The sequence below is a fragment of the Lithobates pipiens genome, unplaced genomic scaffold (assembly GCF_037356315.1).
Source record: "Lithobates pipiens isolate NorthernLeopardFrog02 unplaced genomic scaffold, aLitPip1_a1.2 Scaffold_1, whole genome shotgun sequence".
NCBI lineage: Eukaryota > Metazoa > Chordata > Amphibia > Anura > Ranidae > Lithobates > Lithobates pipiens.
In genome coordinates this window covers 223207149-223227630 of record NW_027507685.1, presented here as the reverse complement: position 1 = coordinate 223227630, position 20482 = coordinate 223207149, and the positions used below count along the sequence as shown (strand labels likewise).

At 41.8% G+C, this 20482-nt stretch overlaps 1 protein-coding gene across 1 annotated transcript; it reads right to left on the bottom strand.

Moving 5' to 3' along the window:
• Positions 1–383: 383 nt before the first annotated feature.
• On the bottom strand, positions 384–20041 carry NELFE (negative elongation factor complex member E). The gene is made up of 11 exons (XM_077483370.1): positions 19914–20041; positions 17469–17565; positions 12890–12959; positions 10706–10851; positions 10271–10345; positions 10082–10119; positions 8964–9184; positions 6645–6789; positions 6506–6560; positions 3137–3239; positions 384–627 (listed from the first exon to the last, which is right to left on the bottom strand). Exons 2-11 carry the CDS (start codon positions 17541–17543, stop codon positions 518–520), a joined length of 1038 nt encoding a protein of 345 aa, XP_077339496.1. The 5' UTR covers positions 17544–17565; positions 19914–20041; the 3' UTR covers positions 384–517.
• Between the last annotated feature and the right edge of the window lie 441 nt (positions 20042–20482).

Genomic DNA, 20482 nt, shown 5'->3' with positions numbered 1-20482 from the left:
CACACTGTAAATCTCCAGAAACTAGAAGTCAGGGGCAACAGTGCCTTAGATCTCACACTTCAGATAAAGAGCTATATGGCTGTAGGCACACTCACATATCAGGAAGTGCACTTCTATTTTTCAGGAGAAATCACAGACAAAATGTTCATTTTCAGGGTTATTCTTGGGCACAATTCTAGGTGTTCCCTATAACATAGCAAACCTTCGCTTTTTGAACTCAGTTCCATTTTATCAGTCATTTGTTGGGGTGACCAAATAAAATTGACCATACGGTGTAGGTGTCACTTGTATATTTAGCCGATTGGCTGGAGTACTAAGGAGTAAGTCTGCTCAAGCGTAGGGAACACAGCAAAGGTAAATTCCATGACTCCAAACGCGCACCATTAAACACCAAACAGTTTATTATACAACATCAAACATATTTTAGACACAGCTCTCTCGTCAGTATAGCCCAGCTACCTCAACGCAAGGACCTATTTTTATGAAGTTTTCCACACTACGCCCAGGTGATGTCTGGTCAGCCGGGATTGTTGCTGGGCGTTGGTGGGGTTACACTGAAGTAATCTTCTGAATAGCTGACCTGTGCCCTCTTGTCTTTGTGGGATCCCTTCACACTGTTCTGGACGGCTGCAGAGAGGAGACATCCCGGGTTAGAATGCGACACACAAATTAGAAAAGGCCTCACGGAGGAAGCACAATAGAGAGGGCTCCCATGTGAGACAGTGAACCGTCACCTCTCCTCCTCCAGCCTGAACATGTGTATGTTTAATCATTTTATTGATTTTTTTTTTTTTTTTGCATGTTAAATATCAAATAAGAAAAAAGGGTTAAAAGAGCAATTAAAGATTCATCAGAGAAATCCCACGCAGAGAAAATTTAAGGAACAATTTGAGAACACATCAGATCTTAATGGGGAAAAATATCATGCTGGATATCTCTACTGATATGGACGAGGTAATGTGTTAGGAATGAAAGGATGCCACATCGTATGATGGAAAATGAAAATTATCATCCTACAAAGGGCTGAATTTAAAGACACCCCAAAAATTAGGGGACCCCTGAGAATGCGCTAGAGCGTGAAACACGTTGGGTGGAGCTAAAGAGTGCTGAAGTTTTGCTGCCACATGGCTTTACATGTGGCAGCCATCTTTGTGAGTTTTTGATACTTGCTTTTCTATTGGTTTATTGAGCCCAGTTTTTAAAATAAATACTACACTATATGAGCATTTTTGGCTACACAGCTGCAATACATAAATGCTGGCCCTAGAAAATGACGGCCTTACTGACACCAGCACCAGAGAGTTACTATCCTTAAAAGGGACCGCTCCTAAGAGTAAGATACTGTGATCCATCCTCCTTGGGAAAATATGAAAAAGCCCAAATGCTGCCTATAATTTAAGCAGCCACATCTTCTGTTATGTGCAGTTTGTTGGTGGTTATCACAGTGGAGAAGCACAAAAGTGGACTAGAAACATCCAGGAATATATATATATTTTTAACCACTTAAGCCCCAGAAGATTTGGCCCCTTAATGCTTTTTGCGATATGGCACTGCAACGTTTTAACTGACAATTGCGCGGCTGTGCGACGTTGTACAAAAACAAAATTGATGTCCTTTTTTTCCCACAAATAGAGCTTTCTTTTGGCTGTATTTGATCACCTGTGTGATTTCTATTTTTTCCGCTATAAACAAAAAGAGCAACAATTTTGAAAAAAAAAAAAATTACATTTGCCTTTTTTGCTATAATAAACATTCCCAATAAAAAAATAAAATAAAACTAATTTCTTTCTCAGTTTAGGCTGATATGTATTCTTCTACATAACAACAAAAACAATCGTATATTGATTGGTTTGCGCAAAAGTTATAGCGTCTACAAACTAGGGGATAGATTTATGGCATTTTTATTATTTTTATTTTTTTTACTAGTAATGCTGATGATCTGCGATTTTCATTGAGACTGCGACATTGCAGCGGACAGATCGGGCACTTTTGTCACTTTTTTGGGACCATTGACATTTATACAGCGATCAGAGCCAAAAATAGCCACAGATTACTGTGTAGATGTCATTGGCAGGGAAGGGGTTAACACTAGGGGCAATCAAGGGATTAAAATGTGTGTCCTAGGGAGTGATTCTAACTGTGGGGGGGGGGGGGGGGGGTGGGACTGCCTGTGGGGAGGAGACCGATTGATGTTATTAGCATTAGGAACAACTGATCAGTCTCCTTACCCCTGACATTATGGAGATCTGTCTATTTACACTGACAGACCTCAGTTTCCTCTCTGTGTGGAGCGATCAGGGATGCCCGGTGGGCATCGCGACCGCCGGACACGCGCATTGGCTCAGTCGGCACGCGCGCCCCCTAGTGATCATAAAAGTGGCTAGCATACAGCTATGACGGCTCGCCCAGGGGAGCCAACCTGCCGCAGTATGACTGCGGCGGCTGGTCGTGAAGCAGTTAAAGAAGACACATCTACATCTTTCATAGGTTGTAAATTTACGTTAATTTTTTTTTTTTTTTTTTCATGTGATGGTCAAGTGATATATAAATAAACTGAATTATATATCACTTACACTCACTAATGCTTCATGTTATTTAAAAGGGATGGATATTATTTATTCGTTTTGCTTTTGAATTGTACATATACCATTCAGACATTCTCTCATGTCATTTAAAGGGACAGTAACCATTTATTCACTTGAACCCTTCACTTGATATATTCATGTTTTGTGATCTAGTTTTAATAGATTTTTTATTATTGTGCACAGCACTGTTCTCACTATCTGACTTGCTGCAGATTCTAAATCGCATTGTAAGATGTTCACAGTGTGCAATGAAATCAGAGTGAGCAATTTCAGTACAGGAGAGGAGCCGGTACAACTGTGCAAGAGTGAAAGAAAGGTTGGAGTCCGGGTTAAGTAAAAACAGATCCTTTTTTTTATCTTCCTTGATTTGCTGATGAAGAATCAGTCACGTTTTCTCTTTTATGGCTAATAAATGGTTTTACCTTTTTTTTTTCCTTTAGGTTTACAGCTCAGGTTGAATTATCTTGATAGGCTTTTGTCTTTTTTTTGCCTCCCATAACCACACAACTATATTACACCGGGCACCCGGCACACACAGTCTCAATACTCACCCAACTGACCCCAGACGGATTTCTCAATGGCGGCATCCAGCATCGGCTGCTTCCGAGCAATGCTGACACTGATCGTGACATCTTCGATCGTGGTGTTATCAAGCTGGTGAAGGAGACAAAGCAGGAAAAATGTGAAATTCAGAAGAACAAGAAAGGAGGAGGAGGAGGAGGAGGACGGCTCAGTGAGAGGTCATACATTTGAGTTTCTCCCCCAGAAAAAAACAAAAAAGAAAAAACCCACAAGTTCTTGGCAAGTTCTATTAATGCCAGCTTTGCTTCTTGCTGAGCACTGCTGCACAGAGTCTTTGACTACACTGAAAACGGGGCTGATCTACCTTCTGTGCTGCCCACAAAAGACCCTTTAAGTTTCAGGACCCCATTACTTAAAGGGACCACCTATGTCTGAACTATGCCCCAGGATCTCAGAAGCCGGGCTCCAGTCAGGTACGTTCAGAAACCATTTCCATCATGATGATGTGATGACACAATTTACTATACTGTGTTGTTGCGCAGTGATATTACTTGCAGTTAAAATGCAATGTACAATACAACACATTAAAGCATTTGTTACCCTAAAAATATAATAAATGGATCCTGTTCCCTTAAAGCATTTTTTACAGCATAGTGCTTGTGCTGTGTAATTTGGCTCTATCATCTGAAATACCTGACTGATCCTGCCTGGTTCTACCCTCCCCCCTGTAAACTGTACACAGTTTATCATGAGCCCTGACACTGGTCAATTTACGTGCCTCCGTCATCTGCAGCTCTCCTATAAACATTTATCGCTTTTTTATAAAAAGGGGAAATTACATTTAAATGTATCACAACAATATTTATATAAAAAAAAAAAAAAGAAGAAGATAAAAAAAAAAAAAAAAAAAAAAAAAAAAAATCTATTTATAATAGAAAAAAAATCTTATTTATTCAGAATTGACCACCTTCAAAATTTAAAATGCTTAAAAAAAGGCCACACATTAAAAAAAAGCCTAATGGATAGTCAGAATAGTCCACAAGAACCTGCATGTGAAAAGTCACATTGAAAATGTTTCTATTTACTTTGTCATCAGGAAGTCACCAAACAAAGATAAGTCAAACCTGTAAGATTCTTATCTTCAGAATTTCTAAGGAACTTACAGTAAATCATTGCCAGTGATGTCAGACAGTAAATATCGCATCTCTCAGAGCTGAAGTTCAAAATAATCATCTTCCAATATGTTGCTGGCACAAGAAATAGTAATCACTGTGGTGTAATTTTGCCTATGGATGCCCCAATGATCAGCACAATGTGTATTTCTAAGAAAAATTGGGTACTATTACAGTAGCAATTGTTATTTCTTGCAGAGGTAACATACCAGACAATTGAAGTTGTGTGCTATACTAATGTTCTGCAGTGTCAGAACTTTGTAATTTCTTTTTGTTATACACCTGGCATTTTGGGTGTCCTTAAAGCGCCTTAGAGCTAGTCGTTTTTGTGTTTATTAAATGTTAGCAGCTACAAAAAAAGTGTAGCTGCTGACTTTTAATAAACAGACACTGACCTCTATCAGGATTCAGTGATGTGGTCGCCTGAACCCTCGATTCTCTCCCTCTTATCTCCCCGGCATTACAACTCTGGGCACCTGGTTGTGACAGCTTGTGGCCTCACAGCCGGATGTGCACTGTGACTGTGCATGACGCATCTCCTGAATGATCAAGCAATCTTCTGGGACCTGTGATGTGTCCCAGAAGATTGCAGGGAGGGAGGGGGAGAGAAGAACTGTCAAAACCAGGTACCTGCCCCCCCCCAAAAAAAAAATGAAATGCCAAATGTGTCATAGGAGGGGGTGGGGGAGGAGTACTTAAAGCAAAACGTTCCCTTTTGGGTGGAGCTCCGCTTTAAAAAAGGTAGAAGAAGAAAACATCAGCGAAGGGAGAAGACCAGAGGAAGAAGACATCACCGAAGGAAGAAGATACATTGGAGTTCTGACAGGAGACCTTCTTCATTTTCAATAAAGGACTGTCTCCTTGTTTTTTTTGTAACACTACACTTCTTTTTTTGGGTGAATGGGTAGGGGTACAATTTACCCAGTACTCCAATGGGGGGGGGGGGGTGAGATGGAGCTGGGAGCCCCCTTGTTAAAGAGGAGCTTCCATATTTCGATAAGTCTCCTCCCCGCAGACCCCCACAACCACAGTCCAGGGTTGTGGGGAAGAGGCCCTTATCCCTCATCATGTCTAGGTCATGTGGTCTGGTATAGCTCAATTTCTGGTGCTCGCTCTTCTGCCCCCCCCCCCCCCCCTTTCTGGCCATCTGGGTTGCATGCTCGGATAAGGGTCAGGTATTGTTTTATTTTTCTTGGCGTGGGTTTTTTTAATTTTAGCGTGGGGTTCCTCCTCAATATCCATACCAGACTCAAAGGGTCGGGTATTAATCTGGGGTGGGTTTGAAAAAAAGTTGATGGAGCTGGATGGAAAACTATTAGCTGAACAGGGACTATAACCAATCAGATAAAGTCACTGTTTGTCTAACTCTTAATACAATCGCAATACCAGTCATTGGTGACCCAGCTGCCTAAATACAATGGATATTCCTCCATCCACACCATGTGGGAAATCAAGCGATTTACTCTGTAGCTTCTGGGTTAAAGCTCCAAAATTTGAGCCATCTGTATTATTCAGACATCACCTTTAACTCTATATTTAAAACTGAATATGTATATAAATGTTCCTAATTTTATTCATATCTAATTCTGGATCAGCAATATAAAAATTTATATTGTTTGCAATTGATAAAGACTGTTGTTCTGCTATTTGTCAGATATGCAATTTTTTTTAAATTGTTCTATGAAGTGCCACCATTATATATTTACTCTCTGATATCACAATAAGCAATGATTAAAGTTCTTTGTAAATTCTGACAAATTGAATCCCACAGTAATTGACTTACCTTTGTTAGCTTAGTGACTTCCTTATAACAAAGAAAACAGACATTTTGGGTGTAACTGTCAATATACAAGTCTTTTACAATGCAGCCTTGTCTCTCTTTTCTGCTTTTATGTTTTTAATTCAAAGTGGTCAATTTTAACTATCAGAATCTTTGTATGAGTGTTAAAGTTTCTATTTTTTCTATAAAATATTGATGCTCTTATACAAAAAGTCCCATAATACACATAATGATCGGATATCCTTCAACTACTTATATCTATAAATATGCCTTTTCATGAAAAATCATACCATTCAAATCTATAGTTAACAGGTTCTGACCAGGTCTGGGATACATATTCATTAATGACTTTAACATTAAGCAATCCCCATCCTGAAACCAAAGATCCTCCAATTCAAATAAATGAACTAAAGGGGCGTCAAATGACAAATATTTGAAACCCTTACCTCTTGTATGGCCTGATCTGCAGATTCCATCTTGTCAAATGTAACAAAGGCACACCTGTGAACAATATACAACCGTTACATTTATTTGCATAAGCTATGGTTACACCCCCTCCCAAATATTTCCCTTGTGTTTTCATACTTTCGTTGATCGTCCATGGCAAGGTCGATAATTTTCCCAAATTTGGAGAAGGCGTCTGTGAGCATCTGCTTCTTCATGCCGACACCATGAACATACACCGTGTTCCCTTTTCTGGGACCCCGGCGGTCCGAGAAAGTATCTGACCCTACAAAATATTAAGGGATATGTATATACGAGTAATGTGGGCTGGGCAGAAGCAGCTTGCTGCAAGTCACCTGTGCAGGAACTACAAGTTTCAGCATGCTGCAACTGATATGTCCACCACAAAATGGGATCTGAAGACTTTCAAGCCCTGGCCTATAGCTTTGTCTTCATTTTTATAAACCTGTACTGAGGGGGATTGTAGGCTGCTATTCCTGACTTCGCCTGAAAACACTACCTGGCATGCCTATTCAATGTTTGCTTTTTAGTTTTATGAATTTTGAGACCTAGCAGCTAGCATTTTTTCCAGGAGAAGGTCAGCAATTTAAATACCTGTATTTCTATAAAAATAAACCCTCAGGCCACTTATAATAATTAAAAATCATAACACAGATTTTAAAATACTACTGGTATAACTGCATAAAATCAATTTTTATCTTAAAGCCAAATTTTTCATGTGTAATTATAGTTATTTTTGGCAAAGATGGCCCAAAACAAACTATTTACTGCACTAAAATCCCATACACACTATCAGTTTTTCTGCTGAGTTTTTCCCTTCAGATTCACCAAAACCATATACTATGAGGTCAAACCTTAGGCGTTTCAATTTGTTATGCATTCAGACAGGCCCTTGCACTACATGGTTTTGGTAAATTTGAAGGAAAAAACTCAGCAGAAAAACTAATAGTGTGTATGGGGCTTAACCGGTGCCCTTGCTGGGCACACTGTATTAACTGTGTGTAGCCTCAGCCACATACAGTATACAGCAATGTGTTCTGACTTCCCATTCCACTCCTGACACAGAGTCAGGCTGATGCTGCTCAGCCATTCACAGCAAGCTTTGTATTCTAGAAATGAATACAAAATCTCCTTTGAGGCTGAGAGGCAGGCATATGACATCACCAACCCATGCCTCAGCCAATTAGGGGAAGCTTGTATTCATTCACTTAACACAAAGCTATCCTGTGAATGGCTGAGCAGCGCTCAGGCAGAATATTTTGTTCCGGGCAAGGGGAAAGAAAGTCCCTGTACCATTCCAAATACATTGCAGTCATCTGTATAAAGTTGAGGCTACCTACAGTTTATATACAGCACTCCAAGAAAGCGCACCTATTAGTGCAGTAAATAGTTCATTCGAGCCAGTTTGGCCCAAGCAACCTTTTAAAAAAGGATACCAATTGTGGAGTTAGGCTTTAACTTCCCACAATGCACTGCACAGCAAAGCAGTCAGGTTCTATTGCATTGCACTTTGGTCAAGATTTACTATCTTTTCAGGGAACATCTAGATTTCACAGTACCCTGTCCCCTGAGCCTCCAAACTGGTTGTTACCTCTAGTAGGTGATCACAGAAGGCAGTGCTGCCTCTGACTAAAACGAGTCTATATGGCTCACTTTTCCCTTTGCTGGAGAGAAAGCTATACCTAAAGACACCCAGTGCAAGGATCTCCCTGCTTCTGCTTTATTCACGCTATGGTTTTGTGCTTCCTCCACCTCCCCTGTCATTTTTTGACCATTACCCCATCAGTCATCAAAGGGGATGCTCTGACATGAGGAAGCAAAGCCCTGCCAATACCAAGATGGCCACCTCCACACAGTGCAGAACAAGGCGTGGTCACTCAGTAATGAAGAAAAGATCATCTGCAGGGAGACCACAGGCAACACTGGTGACTAGTCCTTTATCCTCCACCTGCCTCTAAAAGTTGAGGTTCTCTTTAAGCCCTTCTCGCCTGCCCCAGTATCCCTTTTTAGAGACTCTGAACCCTCAGGGGGTGGGAAGGATTGGCAAGCATGTGCCAAGCATGGGAGCCAGTCCCACTGGCAACTGATAGTCTAGAGCGAGAGCTGCCTTTCCCAGCTCGGTCTCTATGCTAGAAGCACGACGTGAGGGCATTCTCAGCAGGGAAACATTGACCACCCAGCGACACATTTGCTCAGCAAGTGGCTGTTAAAGCCCACACTTCTGAAGTTGCACATATATGAGTTGCTGCAGCAACCGGTTAAAACAGCATTCATGAGAAGGCAAACAACAAGGAGGATGAAAAAAAAAGTGAACGGAATATATGTGAGAAAAAATAACGATGAAGAGATACAAGAAAACTAAAGCTAAAAAGTGCAATACCAGTAAGCCTGACTTTTAGGCAATAACAAGCAGACAGCGTATTTACTTATTTTACTCACTTCTATGGAATTCTCTGTCTCGATCCCGCTCCCTCTCGCGATCTCTATCGCTTCGGTCTCTTTCCCTTTCCCGATCCCTGTCTCTATCTCGCTCCCGATCTCTGCCGCGGTCTCTTTCTCTGTCAAATGTCTCCCTGTCTCCACGCCGAGAGTCTTTGTCACTCTCTCGATCTTCCAGCTCTCTTTCAGGGTCTCGCATTCGCTCACTGGAACTTACAAAGCTGAAAGAGACAAATTGATAGCAGGAAGAGGAGCCTGCATATGTAACTGGCAAATAATGCTGCCCCAGTGTACACAGAAATAAAACATTTAATGCATTAAGGAACTTCTCAGCATAGGTGTATGGAAGACTCCTTTTTAAAGACGCAAAACCGCACCTGATAACTGCTTGATACCCAACTCTAGCCCAAACCCTTACATTTTTTGATAGACACAGAAAGAGGATATACTTCTGTCAAGTTTTTTTGTTGTCCATGGCCACGGTTTATAAATTTCACCCGCAGCTATACGTACTGTAGCTGCTGACTTTTAATATTAGGATACTTACCTGTCTTGGAATTTAGCAATGTCGGCACTCCAGCCAATGAAACCATTGGCTCTCGGGTGCTGTCACTGCCATTCCTGGTAAGGAAAAACAGCAGTGAAACCTTTGGGCTTGACAGCTGGTTCCGTACTGCGCAAGCGCAAAGCATGCTGTGCTTTCTGAATAGCCCGGCAGCGTGGGAAGGAGGAGCGGGGCTGAACCTCAGTGATCTCACTGCGGCGAGATATCTCGGAAGTGGGAACGGTACCTATCAAAAACAGGTACCTGCTCCCCCCTGAAAATTGCCAAGTGTGGCACCAGATGGGGGGGGGGGGGGGGGGGGGAAGGCATGTGAGGAGGCAGATAAGCCGAGCGTCTACTTTTTGGCGGAACTCTGCTTAAATTACAATAAACTCATTACAAACACATCTATAACTAAAACATTTTAAAGTCCAACTCCAACCTAAATGTTTTCATTTTGGCTACAGCTGGTATTTAAATCAACAATAGCTGAATAGGATACAGATATTGGTATACGCAGACAGTGATGAAACGAGTGACATAGCAATAGAAGACAAATCAAAACCAGCCTCACCTCTCATAAAGGGACTTCCTCTGGGTACGCCGTGAGGCCTGGACAGGGAAATTATAGAGTTATATAAACTTGTTGTTAAAAAACAAAACAAAACTGAGATAGCAAATGGTTTCCTGCAGCAACCACACCCCAGCTTTCACCTTTAATGAAGTATGCACAATAAAGACAAGTATCTGATTGGTGTGTTACCTCGGTCTGGTCCTCCTCAGAAGAGACACTTCGTTGGAAGGGCTGGAAAGTTGGAGCTGGACCTTTATCAGGGTCCTACAAACAAGAAAGAGAATAAAATGTAGATCTTCTGGACAACCCAAATCCAAACAAACAGAGGCAAAGCACTGGGATCCAATATCATTTAATGGGGATATAGACAGCAATATTAAGATAACAGAGGGAAGGCGCACATATAATAGCGCCAATGAATCTACTTGCCCCTCCCCAGAGGTAGCAAATGTGTAGTGCCCGTTAGCTTTGGACAACATAACATTAAAGGGAGGGGGGCCTCCCAGCCCAACATTGGAAGTAATCTCAACGCACACACTGTATTCGGCATCTACTGGTGGTTGCACCAAGAGAAAACACACAAGTGGTGCATCTGTTAGATATTAATATACTGCTAGTTTCGACCTTAAGTTTGCCCTCCAGAGTCCGGGAACGCTTGAATCCACTGTTTTTGGTCCCAGACTTGATAGCACTAATGGCTCCACTCTTCACCAGCATCTTAGCCTGTTCTGTAGCTGTGGCCGTATCCACTGCCGGCTGGTCAGACATCGCTAAGGAAGAGAAGAAGGAAATTAAGAAATGAAAAAAGATTCAGGCCTCATCTCATGCACACAGGATTTATTTATTTTTCCTCCCTGGACTCCTTTGCTCCAGAGAGGAAAAAGTTGTGTTTTGCAAATGTGTTTAGGTGCACCAAGCCGTACTGATTGTTTGTTCATTCCATTGGCCAGGATAATCATTAATTCTTGGCCACTGGAACGAACTCTCAAGCATTTACACGTATCTAACATATTTTTGCCCCAATGCTCCTCTCCTGAATGCACAAGTGACGTTATTTTTTTCTGCCTCTAAACACTTTATTAGGTACACCTTGCTAGTACCGGGTTGGACCCCTTTTGCCTTCAGAACTGCCTTCATTCTCCGTGGCATAGATTAAACAAGGTGTTGGAAATGTTCCTCAGATATTTTGATCCATATTGACATGATCATCACACAGTTGCTGCAAATTTGTCGGCTGCACATCCATGATGCAAAATTCCCGTTCCACCACATCCCAAAGGTGCTCTATTGGATTGGAATCTGGTGGCTGTGGAGGCCATTGGAGTACAGTGACCTCATTGTCATGTTCAAGAAACCAGTGGTGAGATGATTGGAGCTTTGTGACATGGTGCATTATCCTGCTGGAAGGAGCCATCAGAAGATGGGGACACTGTAGTCATAAAGGGATGGACATGGTCAGCAACAATACTCAGGTAGGCCGTGGTGTTTAAACAATGCCCAATTGGTACTAAGGGGCCCAAAGTGTGCCAAGAAAATTACACCACCACCAGCCTGAACCATTGATACAAGGCAGGATGGATCCATGCTTTCATGTTTACACCAAATTCTGACCCTACCATCTGAATATTGCAGCTCAGGCCAAGCAATGTTTTTCCAATCTTCATTTGTCCAATTTTTGTGAGCCTGTGTGAATTGTAGCTTCTGGTTCTTAGCTGACAGGAGTGGCTCCCGGTGTGGTCTTTTGCTTCTGTAGCCCATCTGCTTCAAGGTTCGATGTGTTGTGCATTCAGAGATGGTATCCTGCATACCTTGGTTGTAATGAGTGGTTATTAGAGTTACTGTTGCCTTTCTATCATCTCAAACCAGTCTGCCCATTCTCCTCTGACATCAACAAGGCATTTTCTGACGCTCATATTTTCTCTTTTTTGGACCATTCTCTGTAAATCCGAGAGATGGTTGTGTGTAAAAATCCCAGTAGATCAGCAGTTTTTGAAATACTCAGACCACCCCATCTGGCACCAACAACTATGCCACGCTCAAAGTCACTTAAATCCCCTTTCTTCCCCATTCTGAAGCTCGGTTTGAACTTAAGCAAGTCGTCGTCACCACGTCTAGATGCCTAAATGCATTGAGCTGCTGCCATGTGATTGGCTGACTAGCAATTTGCGTTACCAATAAATTGTATAGGTGTACCTAATAAAGTGGCGGGTGAGTGTATGTGTGCAAGGACACATTTTACAGACAGAAGAAAAAGGTGTCAAATGCCTCTAACAGCCGCATGTTTAAAGCGGTAGTAAAGCCGCTGACTTTTTTTTTCCCCCCTACACCTGTAAGGGAAAAGGCATAAATGAGCTAGTATGCACCGCATACTAGCTCATTATGAAATACCTACCTTAGAACGAGGCGTCGGTATCTCGCCTGATCCACGCCAAGGGAGCTGACATTTTCTCTCTGCGTGTCTTCCAGGTATCGTGGCTCCGGCGCTGTGAGTGGCCGGAGCCGCGATGTCATCACTCCCACGCATGCAGGCGGGAGACTTCTTTCTGGCAGGGTCCGGCGTCTGCCGGACTTTCAGCTGAGAATCCCCGGGGGGGCATGCGCCATTGAAGTCAGTGGTTCATTGCTCCGGGAATATCTCCTAAACCGTACAGGTTTAAAGAGATATTCTTTTTACCTACAGGTAAGCCTTATTATAGATTTACCTGTAGGCAAAAGTTAAAAAATTGTCTATACTACCACTTTAATGCCCGGTGTGCATGAGGCCTTAGGATAAAACAAAGCATTGAGACAATAGGAAACACAACTCACATCTTTTGATCCCGGCCTGGGCTGTCTGATTAGTGGATGTCTGTTTCTTTAAGGCAAGCAGTGCTTTTTTCTGTAACATAAATGACACATAAGTACTAATGGACAGATTCTAAACAATGCGCTGAATTAGACTTGCCATTAATGATTCCAAAACGCAAATGTAATTCCAGCTTTAAAACACACTATAAGACCAAATGTGGACACCTCTCCAAACTATTACTAAGGTAAAAAAAAAAAAAATTATATCAGATATTTTATGAAAAAAAACAATAAAAAATGAACGAGATACAGAAGTAAGAAAAAAAAAAAAAAAACACAATACATTTCCCACAAACCCACTCCCAAAAAAGGAAAAACACATTTCCTATTTGCGCCCACCAGACTACGCTTTCATCTTTACTCAAGACCATTCTTCTCATTATATATATATATATATATATATATATATATATATATATATATATATATATATATATATAAAAATTGTATTAATGCTAATGTTTAACTATTCACTTGGTGATAAATCTACGTGGAGACTTACAACAGAATCATTGTAAATTATACAGAAGTAATGGACAAAATTACATTTGACCTGTTTTTGATGGGAATATGGGTAGAATTATTATTTCTCATGGGGTTTATGGAAGGAATATCATGTTAACACCTGACAATGAACATATTCAACCCATTTCTGATAATAATATGCATATAATTATTCTTCTACATGGGGATTATGGGTAAATATTCCACCCATAATCCCCATGTAGAAAAATAATTATATGCATATTATTATCAGAAATGGGTTGAATATGTTCATTGTCAGGTGTTAACATGATATTCCTTCCATAAACCCCATGAGAAATAATAATTCTACCCATATTCCCATCAAAAACAGGTCAAATGTAATTTTTCCATTAGCAATTGAACAGTTAAACATTAGCAACTGCTTCTAGTGAGAGTTCTCAGTATTGCAGCCAATAATCCAATCATCCCAATATGCAGTTTAGTACGTCCCATATATGAATATATATGCATGTCCCCCCCCCCTTGTATCATTGTTAGCTGTCTTCAGTATCATTAATTTACTCAACTGATTGTTCAGACAAGAATAGCCACCAATGCCAATTTTTTAAGATTTTTTTCAGACCTCCTCCTATGTTTATATGCCAATTCCTCTCGCCTTAAATTAAGATTAATCACCCTAATCCATTGATCTGTCGTTGGCGGATATTTCTATATCCATTTTAGTAGTACCAGTTTACGAGCCATATACATAGTTCTCGGCCACATCACATGCATTTCAGCTGGGATGGTGCCTTCCGATATAATCCCCAGCAAAGCTATTTTTGGTTATAAGTGAATTTGTGTAAAACATAACGAATTTAAAATATCAAAAACACCCTCCTGTAGCGATGTAGTTTTTGGACATCACCATAGCATATGTATAAGTGTACCTGTATCAGTGCTACACCTTGGACAGTTTGGTCAGTCTTCTTTACCCCAAGAGTGTAATTTAAAAAATTTAGTTTTTTACCTTAATGCAAGGAATACATTAAAGTGGTTTTAAACCCACTTGTTCATTTTCAGGCAATCCCCTGTCTTTCATAATGCTATGTCTCCACTGTATATGGTTTATTTTTTAAAAAATGCAGTTCTATACCATGTGACCAGCTGCCTCTTCCCTCTCTCAATCTGACAGCTACAGTGGGAGGGGCCGAGAATCCCCCATTGACATCAGTCGGTAGGAGAGATGAGGCCAGTCATGTGAGTGCCGAGTATCGCTAGGAAATAAGGTATAGAACGGCGTTTCTTTAATAAAGAATTTACAGTGGAGACATAGCATTATGGAAGACAGGGGATTGCCTGAAAACTAACAAGTTATTGCAGCAGGAGGGGAGGGGGCAGGCACTGACACAGCTGACAGGCAGGGAGGGAGGGAGAGAGGAGGACAAAAGCGAGCTGCGGATGACAGAGGCTCATAAACTGACCACAGTGTCAGGGCTCAGCAGCCATGATAAACCGTGGTCAGTTTAAAGGGGGGGGGGGGGTCTGCTATTCTAAACCTTTCTGTATCCCCAATGCGAATAATGTTGCGTTAGAATTCCTTACTCATTTTCAACAATGTATTGGTTAATTGAAACCAATGAATACCCCTTGTCATGCTTTTTGATATGTTACCAATAAAAAAAATTTAACAGAAAGGGGGGAGAGGGCAGAACCAGGCAGGAATTTTATATGATACGGGGGGGGGGGGGGCAAATTACACTGTGCCGTTATTCATAAAATATTTTAAATAAACATATTTTAAAGAAACAGGATCCATTTTTTTTATTATAATAACAAACATTTTAGGGTAAAAAATGTTTTTAGCTTTAGTATCACTTTAAGAATACATATTTGAAAAGATTTTTTTATTTTTTAAGCCAGACTTTAGTGTCACAGTAATAATAATAATAACAGTGCCAGAGGCAAAGTTCAGTAAACACAACAGCCATCCGAATGAGTCTTGCACTGGCTCGATTTCTGCAAATTCTGACTGATTCTATGCTTTGCACATAGTGCTTTGTAATGTTTAATATTTACGCCTGCCGAACTCCATCACTCCAAAATAATAATTTTTACAAAGAAAAGCTTGTGTTGTAGGTTAAAGCTGACAAGATATGCAGAGATTTCTCTCGTACAGGCAAGGGCTAATTGCCCATAGATTGCCTCAGGGTGGATGGAGGAATCTCCCACTGACAGCCGCTCTACCCTGAGAGCTGCTGTCCCTGCCGCTATCAGAATACCTGAACAGTGACTGCAGTTCATTGGCTGCAGTCACTGTTCAGACAGCTTCTTTTTTTTTTTTCTTTATCGAAGTCTGTAGAGGTGGGTGTGTTGATAGGGCCTTCCACTGAATTTCAGCGATTCACAGGAATTGGCTTGAATTTGAGCCATGTATGGACAGCCTCAGTAACATGTCTGCAGGAAAATTAAAAGACACACACAATGAACCACATAAGGAATAAAAATCCAAACGACTAAATGGAACCCCTAGTTGTCACTGCACATGCGCAGGTTTCCCTAGACACAGAAGGAGTTAGGCATGTTTCATGCTTCAGATTGTATAAAAGCAGTGTGAACAGTGATCTTTGTTGAAGCTTTTATAATTACTATTCAGCTCCAGTTTGTAAAATGCTGAACACAGATCTTAATTAGAGTGTTGATGGCCACTTTAAACAAGCTACTTGTTTAAAGTGGTAATCAACACTCTCATTAGGATCTGTGTTCAACATTTACAAACTGGAGCTGAATAGTACTTTAAAGCGTAACTTCACCCAAAAGGGTAAGTTCCGCTCTCCCTCCTCCTTTGGATTTGGCCGTTTATTTTTCTTGGGGGGGGTGGTACCTGATTTTGACAGGTAACCACTCTCTAACTTCCAGTCAGATCGCTGCGGTGATCTGAGAGGAAATCCGGCCTCCTCTCCTCCTCCTCCCACAGCCTTCTGGAACACATCACAAAGCGCAGTGCAGCTTGTGTATGCGTAGTTGGAAGCCAACTGTGAAGCTGCAAGGCTTTACTGCCGGTTTCCCTTAGTCAAGATGCCAGCATGTGGCATCTGAAGCCGATTGAAGAACCGGTTTGGATGAGGACAGGGCTGGACCCAGGGACAGGTAAGTGTCCTTATATGAAAAGTCAGCAGCAAGCTTTCAACACTGCTCTTATAAAAAGGTAAATCCCATGTGCAATAGGACTTGCTTAGCAGGCTTCAAGTGTTTTCTGTTTTTACAAACAACCACACAAGCTGTGTGTAACAAAGCCAATGTTATTGATAATAAAGTGACATTAAAGTGATTGTTATTTTAATAAAAAAGAAAAAAAAAACGAGAATTTACAAACATGCCATACTTGCCTACCCTGTGTAGTAGCTTTGAACAGAGCAGCTCAGATCCTCCTCTTCTTGGGTCCCTGGCTGGAGCTCGTGGCCCCTCCCTCCTGTTAAGTGCCACTACAGCAAGCGCAGCTCGCTATAGGGGCACAGCTCCAGATATCCATTCAGACATAGGGAGATGTGGTATGGCCCTGCCCCCTCTCCTGATTGGCTGTGTTTGAGTGACAGCAGTGGGAGCCAATGGTGCCGCTGTGTTTTTTTTTTTTCTTATTTAGCCCGTGGCATGTGAAACACACCCAAAAACTCCACCCGGTGCCAAAAAAAAAGTGCACACACCACTGCTGTGTCTCAGCCAATCAAGAGGGAGAGTCCAAGAATGTCTGAGGCACTTGTGGACATCAGTTGGATAGAGATGGGGCTCGGGTAAGTATTGGGGCTTAGGGAGGCTACTGCACAGAAGGTGTTTTTATTTTTATTTTTTATCTTAATGCATAGAATGCATTAAGATAAAAAACCTTCTGCCTTTACAACCACTTTGGGGCATTCATCAAGTAGGAAATGAGTTACAGTCTGTAAGTATATGGATTATAACACTAAAAACATCCCAGTTTTTAGTAGATCAATCTTTTATCACTAACTGAATATATTACATTATGCTGTCACAATAGCCCTCAGACTTTTTTTTTTTTCCATCAGAATTAACAAACCTTCTTTTTGAGCTTGGCATACTTCCGCTGCAGAGACTCCTCCTCCTCCGTCAAGCTGGGAGGCAGCATAACCATGATATTGAGAGCCGAGAAATACCTGAGAGAGAGAGGGAGAAGGTGGGCAAATACCTTGTTAGTCATCTAAAGCCATTGCTCCTAAAACTGTCAGCTCTTTTTTCTGATGGTGGTAGCGGCCAGCTATGCTGCTATTTTGTTGGTCCCTCTGTTCGAGCATTGTGGGAGTTAACTGTCCTTGGGTGGCCGGTCAAAGCGGCAAAAGAATGATTTCTCATTGCATCTTTTCTTTATGGCCACCTACCTATACCTCTAGTAAGTTATATTTTGGTGCACGTTATTTATTTGAGATGCTTGTTTATCATAATCTTAATGTTCCATTCATGCTTTGATTCTTTACTACTACTCCAGCTGCAATGCGAGGGTGAATGTGCGTTTTGTGAGTTCCGAATAAAGCGGAGTTACACCCTATTTATTTTATTTTTTTTTACTTCAGCACCCTTTGTTGCTGATCGCTATGCCGATTTTTTTTTTTTTAAGGTCTAGTACCTGTAGGGTTAAAGTGGAATTATACCCACTGACATTTTTTTTCTTCAGACCTGTAATGTAAAAGGCATAATGAGCTAATATGCACCGCATAATAGCTCATTATGAAATACTTACCTTAGAACGAGACCCCGACATCTCACCTGATACACGCAGAGGGAGCTGACATGTTCCCTCGGGGTGTCTTTCGGGTATCGTGGCTCCGGCGCATACGCGCGGGAGACTTCTCTCCGGCAGGGTCCGGCGTCTGCCGGACTTTCAGCCGAGAATCCCCTGTGCGCATGCGCCGTTGCAGTCAGCGGCTCATTGCAAGGGGAATATCTCCTAAACCATACAAGTTTAGGAGATTTTTTTTTTTTTTAAAGTGTTTCCCAGTGCTAAACCTTTCATCTGATTTCTAAATTGCTGCATTTGTAAACTCCAAAAGCCAATAAAAAGGAATAGTAGTGGTAAAAAAAAAAAAAAAAAAAAAAAAAAAAAAGAAGCACTTATGGTTTTAACCAATCTTGTTTTCTTGTACAATTCTCCTTTAAGGGGGTGTGGCAAGGGGTGTTTCCTATGTCTGCATACTTTTGCTGATAAGTGTCCCTCATTCACATCTCAAAAATGTGTGAGGTATGATATAAGGGTCATCAATCCCAGGAGCCAATGGGCAAAATGACTGACAGGTTGCCATAACAACGGGGCGGAGACTTCCGTAGACAACGCCGCTGCAATGGCAACCTGCAATATACCAAGTTGGCTGCGCTTTGTTCTCACAGTACAGGCGCAAGATTGGGGAGGTGCATGCTGGGTAGTCAGCTGCCCCATATCCCGGGAGAAATGAGCGGGCTTCAGATGCCCACACTCAAGATGGGAGCTTACATTATACAGAGGGTGCAGGGAGCACGTTAGATTAACAACTTAGCTCCTTGATGGGAAAAATACAGCAAAAAAAAAAAAAACCTGACAGAAGTTATAACCCTCCATCCATGTTGCCTTGTGTTCCACTCTAAACTTATTAGGTATGTGGAATCATTTAATCAAATACATAAAAATATATATTTAACCTCTTCCACTGCCCTGGTGTCCCTTTAAAACAGGGATATGCAATTAGCGGACCTCCAGCTGTTGCAAAACTACAAGTCCCATAAGGCATAGCAAGACACTGACAGCCACAAGCATGACATCCAGAAGCAGAGGCATGATGGGACTTGTAGTTTTGCAACAGCTGGAGGTCCGCTAATTGCATATCCCTGCTTTAAAATGTTCTTAATGCCTGAGGGATGGGAGGAATTGATGATCATGTGAGCAGTGTATACACCGCTACTGCCCACTGAAATCAAAGGGGCAGCACAGCTATACCGCTGCTGCAGCAGCACTTTGTGGTGGGTTTAACCCTTTCACAGCTCTTTTTTTTAACCCTTTCTTGGCCGCTAGCAGGGGGTTAAAACCGCCCACTAACGGCCAAATAAAACAGTGCTAAAAATAGCGGCGCTTTACCGCTGGTGCCCGGGTGCCAGCAGTGTGAAAGGGGTCTTAAAGCCCACCTTTTTGCCGCCAGACATATGTGTTACACGGGCAACAAGAGGGTAAAGAAGAATTCCAGGCATGTTCTTTTTTTTTTGCATTGTTATATTGGTCCAGCTTGCAACAATGAAACAAAAAACGTGTGGAATTCAGGTTGATCTATGTATAGTAAGTGTGGTCCTGAAACATTGTGGTTACCCCTGACAACAACAGCCATGCATGGCCCACCACCTGTCTGCACACCTCTATCTATAGTATAGCCAAGTCTGCATAAAACCCCACAGCACCTACATGTCACCATGAACCCATCTATAAATGACCCCTCTGTCCTCTTACTGATAATCCATGCATAGGACAATTTATAGCTCAGTTTACCTGTTTGTAATGCCGGTCGCGCTCTTTATACGTCACGCAAAACGAGGACTCTATTTACCAACCAACAGAAGGAAGACACATCGCGCCCGCCAATCACGGAGCTCACCCTTCCGCTACGCGTGTTGGACTGGCCCCGCCTCTAGAAATACTTCCGCCACACATCGAGCGCTCCGTCCAATTAGAAGCCACGGTTGCGGTGACCTCACTTTGAGCGACTACAGACGTCTCTTCTGATCACTGTGCTGGGATTTATGATGTAGTAGTAGTGAAGTACAGAGATCACAAATAAAGTGATGTGATTAAAAACGTCTGGAGCGTATTACAGATCCTCTTCTAGAGGGGACAGGCCAGGGTTTGAGTTGTGGTGGGAACACATTACTTACATAGGTTCTGTGGTAATTAAACTCGCATTATATTAGCCTCAGAACCTGTGTCATTCATATGTGTCCTGGATTAAAGGGATGAGCCGAAAAATGATGGCGGAGCACCATGGAGGGGAATGCCCGGGTCTCAGGGGAGAGGCGAAGGGTTCACTTACATTTGTGTTGCCCTCTGGATGTAGAGCACCT